The sequence below is a fragment of the Osmerus eperlanus genome, chromosome 12, assembly GCF_963692335.1.
Source record: "Osmerus eperlanus chromosome 12, fOsmEpe2.1, whole genome shotgun sequence".
NCBI lineage: Eukaryota > Metazoa > Chordata > Actinopteri > Osmeriformes > Osmeridae > Osmerus > Osmerus eperlanus.
The window spans coordinates 12,978,049-12,989,283 of NC_085029.1; the positions used below are offsets into that span (position 1 = coordinate 12,978,049).

Below are 11,235 nucleotides of genomic sequence, written 5' to 3' on the forward strand. Positions count from 1 at the left end.
GAGTTGTAGTTTTTTTCTCCATTCCCCGCAAAGGATAATGGTACAAGTAGTTGCAGAGACCCAATTGACTGCCAATCCTTGGTGAATAAACGTAAATGTACCCAAACATTTGAATGAAAGACGTTTTTCCTCCCTCTTTCTAATTTGGTCGTAGAAGCAATTTTTGGTTGACACACATAGCATTTTTGTTTCAGATATGAACATTATTAACGTCAGGCTGTTTCAAAAGGGAATAACTTGTGCCAAATGACTCTAGTGAGGCCTCATTTTGTATTGTTTAATGGAATGTTCAGCTTCCTCATCCGTAGTGATATTTGAATCTACGGCTAAACGTCAGGTATTTCCTGATGTGTAGATACACTGTATTCATGAATGGCTGGCTGACGAACCGTTAGCATGTCATGATCTTTTATCTGTATCGCCACTGCTAATCACAAACACAGATACTGGCACAGATATCCACCCACCCACACACTGAAACTCACAAACATGTACACACATACACAGCTCAAAACAAGGAAAAAACATCTGGTATAACAGTTCCCTGTTCCAGGGGGACTTCCCAGGCCTTAACCAAGCCTTAATGTGCAGAGGGCTGCTAGCTTTTTGCTGGAGAGCGTTTCCATGTTTCAGACTGTGGCTCTTTGTGGAGAGATGGGAGTGTAATGACCTGAACAGAACGAGAGGTGCATGCTGAAACACACACAGACAGCGTGACCTAAAACCCTCCATTACCCACTCTCTGTGGGAGCACAGCCCTGCTGGATTCACCACATCAGCAGCTTCATAATCTATACACGCATGCACACACACGCACATACACAGCCACACATATACACACACACACACACATATATACACACAGAGACACGTACATGAAGATACAGACACTCTCACTCACACTCACACTCACACACACACACACACACACACACATACACACACACACACACACACACACACACACACACACACACACACACACACACACACACACACACACTAGTACAGTAGGTCCATGCTGATGTTAAGACAGCCCAGCTAGACTCGTCCTGCTGGAACAGCAGAAGGTAACACAGGTGGGCTACTGTAAATATCAACTGACTTGTGTGAGGTGAGAAGGCTGTGTATGCTGGCGGAGCCCAGAAGTGGGTCAGGGAGATAAAGCCTGGCCTTAGGGGGGCTGGCTAGGAGAGGAGGGAAAGCAGGGAGCACTATAGCATGTGTAGGTCCTTCTGTGGTCACACCTTATCAGCTGTTCCTTCTCTGGAACTGTAGCCTACCGTGTGTAGCCGAGCAAGTCCTCTGTGACCATCTGGGCTGGTTAGTTGACTGTAAAGGAATGCTGAGTTAATGCTGGTTTAAATACAGCCTGAATAGATGGACTACTGTAGGTGCAGTATACGATAGACTGTGTTTGCCTGAGTATAGCATGCAGGATTTGAGGCTTCCTCAGAGGCACTCTGCCCATTTGAAACTATAGTGCATGGAGAAACTAGGCTTCCTTTTCCCCTCATTTTGGAGCCCCTGGAAACAATAGCCATTGCCATGTTTTGTGAACTTAGGGAGGGCTATTTTTAGGATGAAGACCGTCCTGTGTGAGTGTGTTTGTGTGTGTGTCTGTTGACGTGTAATTTGTCATTCAGGCAAAACGTGTTTGAAATTAATATGCTATCACCTTATCTTTAATATACAATGCTTCAACTACAGCGATTAGATAAGCCCGCATGGCAAATCAACTTAGACTACATTGCTTGATAATAGTTCAAATTATTCATTTCTACTTTCAGGCCTCTGCACTGTTGATTATTCCAGACTCTAGAGATATTTATCATACATACGCTTCCCATGACCTGATGACAGTATCAGACTTCTCTCACAAAGTGCACCTTCAGTGAGAATAAATATGACCATGTTCATCATTAACTAAAGGGTCACTGCCAAATAAAGCATCTGTCCTTGCCTGTGCAGCCTCTGTCCTTCCCTCCAGCCTCTGTGATTTCTCAGCTGTAACTCAACCCAGGCACATGCCTCCACCTCCAGGCAGAAGGAGGACTGGGGGTGCTCACTGACAACTAACATTTCTGGGAGGCAGCGAGAATTATGCCTGGGCTCCCTGGTAGCGCAGGGTCGAAAAACTGCATGTGAAGCATTTTGAACATTTCCACAGTCGACCACAAGGTTAACCACTGCCTTCACTGGGTTGTTCAGGGAGAGAAACAACATGAATCAGCTCCTTGTTTAAGGACTGTGATATTACCCCTAGACACTGACCTGAGTCAGACTTCCACACTCACCCATATCCTGACCAGGTCTATGTCTGGTCAAGCTGGGTGAGGAATGAATCATAACATGTAGAAGGTACTCAAGGTGCGTTTAGCTTTCCTGACACCAGTGGAACCAATAAGTATTATGAGCACTATTTCCAGTCAAGTTGTCTGGAAATAGTATTATAACATGAACTCATGACCCTTTTCGACTTGTGAGAATTTTTTATGTGACTAAAAGAGACGTTGTTAATGTCATGATAGAGATGGGGCTGGGATCAGGGAGCTTGGAAGGCCAGGGCAAAGGTCACAAAGATGGGCATGTTGAGTCTCTTCACCGTAAACACCTGAGGAAAGGAAATATAAACCATCAACCTTAAATATGTCAGTCAAGCGAGAGAGACAGTATTTCTCATACAGAAATACAATCCTTCAGAGATCCAGTTCAAGCTTAGTTCTGGGCCGTGCCACCCTCTGGGCTGACCTCACCTGGCTCTTGCAGGTGTCTTTGTTCAGACCAAACTCCTTATTGATGGGACCACTGCAGAACTCCTGCCACTGGCCCCTGACCTTAGCCTGGACATTGATCTGATAGGTCACCAAGCGTACTGACATCATACTGAAGGGATGTCCCTCGCATGCTTGTACAGACATGGCTGGTTCCGAGTGTCTCAGCCTCTGGAGACAGAGGGACACACAGACGGTTGAGGGACAGACAGAGGGACAGACAGACGGTTGAGGGACAGACAGAGGGACAGACAGACGGTTGAGGGACAGACAGAAGGACAGACAGACGGTTGAGGGACAGACAGAGGGACAGACAGACGGTTGAGGGACAGACAGAGGGACAGACAGACGGTTGAGGGACAGACAGAAGGACAGACAGACGGTTGAGGGACAGACAGAGGGACAGACAGACGGTTGAGGGACAGACAGAGGGACAGCACAGAATACTAAACGCATGGCTTAGAGACAGCTCATAGCCTCATCGACACATATGGCTTATTCATATGATCCTGCCGGGACATCTAGTGGTGAATAAACAGAACTGCATTTATTCGATGGCCGTATACACACCTGCAGAGAGAACCTGTGTGTGTCCGTGTCCACACTACAGGCTGCTTTGAGCAGGAAGTAGAATCCATACAGCTCGATGATCTTCGTGCAGTACTGGGGTTCCTACAGAGACGACATCCATGATACACTGTTTGTTACTGACTCATGAATTCCAGGGAACCAGGCTCACCTTCTCAACAACCATTCCAAACCGCACTGCTTGATGGGAGAAGTCTGTCACCTGCATGTCCCCTCCACTGTGAAGCTAGAGAGAGAGAAAGACAGGAGGAACATAGATAGATAGTGTTGTATAGATAGATGGATAGATGTATAGAGAGATAGATAGTTAGTTGACTTGTATCTGTGTGTGCCGTCTGGTGGGCTCACTGTGTAGTACTGTCTGGAGAACATGCGCAGAAGCCAGGCCTGAGGAAACACACGGATCATCTGCAACTCCTCAAGATGGCGTCCTACAAGAGCCACAGGGCTAAAGGTCAAAGGTTGAAATTCAGAAACCAACCCACCCACCCACCCACTCACACTCTCTCTCTTTCTCTGAGTTCACACTCTCTCTTTCTCCAACTGACCCCCTCAAACACGTTATCTGAGTATGATATCACTCTCCAGTCGTGAGCCTCTGTGCTCCACGCACACCCCTGACACATTGCTCAGGAATTATTGTGCTGGAAAAGTGAGGTAACCTAGATCACCAACTGATTGATAATGCGTGATGGAGTATGATCCCAATCCTGGGTCACATAAGCATGTTGGAGTCTTGTTAGTCAAACTCAGTGGGGGGCAACTAAAGGTTTGTGATGCTTCTGAATGATTTACTTACTGACTCCAGTGATGACCTGATCTAATGATGGGAGACTGCTGTTCCATCAAAAAGGGACATGACTTTCGAATGACCTAATGCGTGTCTGTTTCTAATGGTATGCTCTGTGAGATACTTTATAGAAGAGACAGTGTGTTTGTGTTCTTTATCTACAGTATATATCTGTTGTCACTGATATCACTGGAAAATTAAACCGGTCTGCGTTAACCGCTAGGCAGAAATGTTTTTTTCTCCAGCTTCAAGATAGGATGGCGGTTGTTGCCAAAGTGATGTTGTCACGTATTGAGGATGTGGCCAGGGATCTGTCTTTGGTTTGGAGTACCCCTACTCACACCATTGCGACATCATAACCAGAAACACATTGCAATTTGTAATGTTCTTGGAATAATGAAACTGTTGTGGAATGGACAGGGATTAACGCACAAGCTAAACAAGAAAAGCCTAACCTTTAAATCATGTCAGGTCATTTTTAACTATGCATGGTCTTCAAACCCCCCCACCAGGAAGAGTATATAGCCTGAATTTGTGTATGTATGTGTGCTTGCACGCATATGTGTGCGTGTCACTCACGTTCCGTGATGCCATGCAAACGCACTGCCTGAAACAGAACAATGAACTTGTGTCCTTTAGGCTGCTCAAGGAACACACCAGTCCTCTGCCAACTGGGAGAGGGAGAGGGAGTGGGAGAGGGAGTGGGAGTGGGAGAGGGAGAGGGAGAGGGAGAGGGAGAGGGAGAGGGAGAGGGAGAGGGAGAGGGAGAGGGAGAGGGAGAGGGAGAAACTGAAGACAGACACAGTTTACAGATCAGAATGGCTAGCCTATTATCCTACCTGTGAAAGCTCCTGTCTGTGTGACCTATGACCTCAGTGTTACCTGGAGAAGAAGCTGATGATGGTCCTATGGGAGGGCATGATCTGGGCGTCAGGGTTGAACTGCAGGAACACCCAGTAGAGCACTGTCTTTAATAGGTCGTACTCGCAGCTTGCAAACACCCTAGAGCGGGAAGAGGAGAGCTTGATTTAGTGCCCACGGCAACCTGGGTGGTGCTGGTGAGACGTGAGTGTCGTACCTGGGGGAGCGCAGGGTCTTGTGGAGGACCTCAAAGGGCAAGTCTCTCAAGCAGATGAAACACCTAAGTTCTGTCACCAGGTGGAGCTCTAACCAGCGCTCACAAGCTCTCTGAAGACTTCTCTCCTTGTACTGAAAAACACACACACATGCAGGCACACACACACACACTTGTCTACGGCACCCTATATAGGGATTTACTATTAACGTTACCCGCACAGTCATTAGAGGGATCCAGAGATGCCAGTTATCAATCTTACCCTGCAGGACACCTGATGGAAGTCACACACAGTGGAGCAGCTGATCTTATCAATCATCTCCGTCAGACACCTGCCAATCAAGCACATTCAACCAACCAATCATCTTAGTCAGTCACCTGTCAATCATGCAGATGGAACCAGTTTTTGCAGTTTGTCAAAGGTTTATTCTGACTTAGAAGGAAAAGCCAAGGCATAACAATTATATAAAAAAACTAAGCGTTCGTTGTGTCAACCAAGCTGCGCATGGAAAACTATGGAAGGAGCTTTACAACACGGGAACTTGATCACTGATTAACTGGGTGGGACTGTTGGGACGAACGAGGGCGTCTTCAAGGGTGATTTCATGCCTGAGCTGTCGCAAAGTACATTCCAGAGCAGAGGGCTTAGAGCCAAGTCAGACACACAGATGCACCTCCTCATCCCTTTCCAACCCCCAGCATAGGGCCCAACCAGACAGGGGAATCACAGCCACTTGAGCAGAGCCAGCTGGAGCTTCCTCCTGAGTTGATGTAGGGGGAGTGAGTATTATGGCTGCACCTGAATTCTACCTTGGCATCACCAGACCAAGTCGCAGATGCCTATTAGTCTGGAACGTCTTCTTTCATTTTCAATTTCCAGGAAATTTTGTTAACAGGTGCAGGCCAAACACTCTGGATGCAATTGGATAGACACACCACCAATCAGAGAAATTAATCTATGTTCACTGCATCAAACCCAACCTGTTTCAGATAAACGGTTGTGATTGGCCCAACCTGGGTCAGGTCGTATGGAAATCAGCCTGAATAGGATGGTGACCAGACCAATCTGCCAGAACAACTAAAACATGAGCTGGCAGATTCGTAAATACCTAAATACCAGACCCTGATTATTGAACGTGCCACACACACTTAGTGGGGAGAAATTGATCACTGTTGTTCCTCCTAAATGTATTCAAGTTAAAAGAGAGACCTGTGAGAGAGTAATAGATAAATAATTGGGAAAGAGAGTGTGAGAAAGAGAGAGCGAAAGAGCGCTAGCTTGGTTTCTTTGTTTGTTATCTCACCTCTTGAAGAGATGCGGCGGGCCCAGCAGCGAGGCAGCAGAGACCAGCGTCTCCTCCCAGCGATCCAGGCACGCCTCAGGGTTGCACAGCCTCCTGGGAGCGACGGACAGAGCTAGAGACGTGGAGGAGAAGGGAGCGCGAGAGAGGAGAAGAGATAGGAGACAGGAGAGATTCATAGAGAGATCTCCATTTGACTTCAAATGCTCCGTCAAGTTCACCACCAGATGAAACAGCACGCTGGAACAGTGTATGTGTGGGGGTACCATCTTTGGTGACTGTGTGGTGTTTGACAGGCAGCTGGAGGGGGAGAGAGCCAGGGAGTTTCCCCCCTTTCTGTTTGTCCCTGCTGAAGCCACTGATGCTGGGCTGGAAAAGGGCTCTGTTTCCGGCACTCCTGTTGCTGCCTGGAACACATGTGCACATGTAAACAGACATGCACCCAACTACACACACACACGCACCCACACTCAAGCACATACACACAAGCACAGACGAGAGATCTCTCTTTCACACTGAGAAAACAAGAGCAAAAGAACTTTCATGTGACAACACCAAACAGGGTCAGAGTTATTGGGCTGATATACAGAGAGTTGAGCCTGAAATAAATGTGCAGGGGGAGTCTAATCATCACATCTGCTCTAAAAAGAAAACCACATCTGTCATCAAGGCCAATGAATTCAGCATCATCCTATGAAACATTATAAAGACGATTTCATTCCTCACAGATTTTTTCAGGATGTTACCAAGTAATACATTTTGGCAGTTATGTCATTGAGCCAGGCCAAGCCACACCTACACCATTCATTGTCAATATGAACACTGAATTAATTCAGAAAATACACTCTGATTGACTCTGACTGAAAATAAATGGATTATTCTGCATTCTAACAATTATCTGCACTGCCATATCATTATATAACCCATTTCTGTGAGGGTATGAATACTGAACTACATTTAAACTTCCCACCTTTCCTCTCCTGCTGTAGCTTTACCCTCTGTTGCCTAGCAGCCATGTGGAGGTTGGCTAGGGTGCCTGACTTGGTGAAGTGAGGACACTGCAACTCCCACTGACTCCCCATGCACTCCAGCACCACATCTGACGCACACATGCATACAGACAACAGGTTACATTCATAGGTGCTTAATGGCTGTAATCATGGATACAAAAGCAACAACCAAAATTGGAGAGCCATAAAGAGACAGGAGACAAACCTGGTTTATTGTTGTGAAATACTCTGCGAGACACAAGATAGAACATGTCCTCTGGGCCAGATTGCCTTTGATCACCTGGTGTGCTGCACGTAGACACACACACACACGCCATGTGCGGTAGATTTGTTATTGACGAACCAAACTGAACGGCATAACCAATACGACGATTACAGGGCTTTGTCTTTGTGCCTCAAACACTTAATACAAAAAAAATTAAGGTAAACTAAAATATGCAATATGTACTATCATCTTTCTCTGCTGAAGCTAACTATCTTTCTACCCTCTATCTCCCCACCACTCTCTGGACCAGAGAGAATGCACCCAGCAGGACCATCTCCCGAGCTTTACAAGGGTGTCTGCCTCGTTCACGCTGGCCATTGTCCTCACCACAAAGAGCGACCAAATTAAAGCCCACGATGTTCCAGCATGGCAGCATGCCCTACTCCATACTGCTAGCATGTATCTGGCATCGGGCCCAAGAGAGATGGGACAGAAATTGGTCCCAAATGTCTGTCCTCCCTTGCTCTCGGGCCCACCCTCCACCCTCTTTCTAGTTCCATGCTCTTCTTTCTCTGTACAGCCTCCCCTCTCCCTCCTCCTCCCTATTTCTCTGTCCTGTCTGTGCCACTGTCTATTGGTTCTCCCTTCCCCATTGTCCCTTTTTCGTCTGTCTATCTGTCTTCCCGACCCCCATCCCCCTTGTCTGTCTGTCTGTGGCACCCCTGTGGATCCCTGGCGGCGTACCAGCGTCCAGGGCCACTGGTGTCTGTTGGGAGGGTAAGCCGTGGCGGGGATGGGTCCTCGTGAACCCGCTGTGGGCAGTCAGCTGGAGAACAGACAGCGAGAGAGAGAGTAGTGGAAAAGGAGGGCAAGGTGGTGGACAGCAGTTTGAATGAAGGTTAGATGAACTACCATGTACAACATAGCAATAATAGTGTGAAAATATTGTAAGTACATGGGAATTGCTGTGTGATTAAATGAACGGGATAGGTTATTGCAAAAGTGTAAGAAGGCACAGTATGGGAGAGGGGTGTAAGGGGTAAGTGGATGTTGGACAGGTGAAGGTTGTGTTACCGTAACAAGATCAACATCCACTTACCGCTGGCAAACCCAACCTGGAACTCATCACATGTATTCTCTATACATTAAGGTGAACATCTAGGCCAGTGGTTTCCAACCCTGGTCCTCAGGGACCCCCTGCCCTACATGTTTTAGATGTTTCCCTGCTCCAACACCTGATTCAAATGAATGCTCATTATCAGGCTTAGATAAAGACCCATTCATTTGAATCAGGTGTGTTGGTGCAGGGAAACATCTAAAACATGTAGGGCAGGGGGTCCCTGAGGACCAGGGTTGAAGACCATTTATCTAAGCTATAAACCACCTGACATCTAATCACAGTATTGCATCCAGAGTCCTCAGTCCTCACTCCCTGATGTTGTGAAGTGGTCTGATGCTGTGAACAGATGATGGAGTCTGGATAGTTTGGATACTTTAAAACGTTGATTGATCCTGAATCTCTCACCCTTCTAAGAACCCCTGCTCTAAAACTGTCTCTTTTCTGTTCTCTGCCAGAGATACGCTGTGGGTATATCTGGTGGATGTCAAAGGCCTAATTGTGTCTGAGATGGCAGCGCCAGCCTAGCCTGGCAACTCATCCTTAAATCACATTGCCCGCTATTGAGCTGTGGAGTGACTAACGGTGCAATGGAATAGATTTCAGGATGGGTCGCCGGGCTTGTGCCAACCTGTGCCAGCGCCAATCTCATTGAACCCTGTCTGTTGTCAGATCTCTCCAGATGCCAATCTAACTGCCACAACTTTGCCAGTTTCACAACACCAGGTTGGCGTGGTTGGCATGGGTGGTGGCTAGCACCCCTCCTGGTACAGTAAGGCACAGCTTGAGATCTTGGCTGAGGACTGGGCTACCGGCACAGCATGAACCTAACCTTGGCACTGAAGAACCCCAGCATGCCACAGACAGATTTGTGCCAGGCTTAAAGTATCTGTGGTAACATGAGAGAATGAGAAGGAAGACAAGGAGAAGCAGGAGGGCAAGATGGAAGAGGGCATGATGAAAGGAGAAATGAGAGGAGAGGTGAGGAGGCAACAAGGAGAAAAGGAGGAGCAGTAAAATGAGGAAAATTGAAAGAATAAGAGAAGAGAGAAAAGAAGAAAAAAAAGGAGGAAGGGTGTCTTGTTGAGTCCCTCAGGCTGTCAGCCAACCTCGCTTGCCCTCTAGAAAAGTCTTCAACTTAAAATTAAAGAAGCCAACTGTTGTGAGGCTTTTCTTGATAGTCCTTTAAGTAAAAAGGGTGCAGATGGAACAAACTCAACCTCACACAAGTTCACGCACACACCTGCCCTTATTCTCCTGAGAGATATGTTGATGCCCTTTCTCACGGCTCTCGTGGCCTGTGCCTGTCCAAGCAGGTCACTGCCCAGCAAATGAGACCGCTGGCATCGGTTGGTCTGTCCCACTTGTCTCCGCCAACGGGTACGTGGTAAGACAGACAGCTGGACAGACATTATCAGACACTATTTAATAATCGGGAATTAGCAAATAGCTATTCTCCACATTGTTATTGTCGGAAACAAACTTATCAGAAGGACATTATGATATCGGTTTTCTACAAGGCTGTTACCTGCATTTGTGTTTCGCTGCTGATTGTTTGGAACGGAACTTTCAGCACTAAACTAAGGACAGCGACAGTGGAGTGTAAGAGGGCATTAGAAACTTGAGAAAACCGACAAACTTGTATGTAGCTAGGTCATTCGGTAGGCTATGGCATTGGATTTAGCCTACATGGAATGTAGATCAGATGCCATGGTCTTGTAAATGATTTGGGATGGGCTTCTTTCAAAGGTTGGCTAATCCCTGCGTCATCGTCCCTAAAAGCCCATTCACAAAGAGGACGGTGAGATGAAACAAACAATAACCTGGATAGGTTTGGAAGTGTAACGTAAAGTTTCAACCATTTAATTCTATCAGAATTCTCCATCCACTCACCGTAACAAGGGCATTATTACGCTCTGTAAAGGATGACTGATCCCAAGGAGACCAAAAGCATTAGCGTTCCTTTACTGGTCCAATCTTTAGCTCTTTGAAGAGAAACTTATGTTTGTAATTATTATTTGTTTTCATCGCCTGTAGGCAATTTTATTATAAACTGTTAGGCTACTAGGCTATATCTTGTATAATGTAGGCTTTCACACATTTCTATCATTTGTGGCATAAAGGCCCTACTTTGTTTCCTCTCAAAGGGGTTTTCAACAATATTGGGCTATAAAGTTACTATTTTCATAGGCTCTTTTCGAAACAAATATTTGGAAGTGCATGTTCTTTAGTGGGCTCTTTTTCACTACATCTCCCATCTAACTACAGTTCGGTGTGATCTAGACACTTTAGTAATCCAATGAATCGCAAAACTGCTCCGTTCCCCCCTTAATTTTAGCCAATCATAACAAACGATACTGTGTCACTAGTCTCTT

General features: G+C 46.5%; 1 protein-coding gene and 1 long non-coding RNA gene across 2 annotated transcripts; both read right to left on the reverse strand.

Annotated features, from left to right (window-relative positions):
- Window positions 1–2,484: 2,484 nt before the first annotated feature.
- Window positions 2,485–7,824, reverse strand: btbd16 (BTB (POZ) domain containing 16). The gene is made up of 13 exons (XM_062475291.1): window positions 7,744–7,824; window positions 7,499–7,627; window positions 6,795–6,935; window positions 6,532–6,643; window positions 5,490–5,559; window positions 5,231–5,361; window positions 5,035–5,154; window positions 4,732–4,823; window positions 3,711–3,793; window positions 3,514–3,588; window positions 3,345–3,446; window positions 2,757–2,945; window positions 2,485–2,614 (listed from the first exon to the last, which is right to left on the reverse strand). Exons 1-13 carry the CDS (start codon window positions 7,787–7,789, stop codon window positions 2,546–2,548), a joined length of 1,359 nt encoding a protein of 452 aa, XP_062331275.1. The 5' UTR covers window positions 7,790–7,824; the 3' UTR covers window positions 2,485–2,545.
- A 672-nt stretch (window positions 7,825–8,496) lies between these two features.
- LOC134030899 (uncharacterized) lies at window positions 8,497–10,673 on the reverse strand. The gene is made up of 3 exons (XR_009931767.1): window positions 10,389–10,673; window positions 10,104–10,260; window positions 8,497–8,569 (listed from the first exon to the last, which is right to left on the reverse strand). It is a non-coding gene; the product is annotated as an uncharacterized LOC134030899 (long non-coding RNA).
- Window positions 10,674–11,235: the final 562 nt, after the last annotated feature.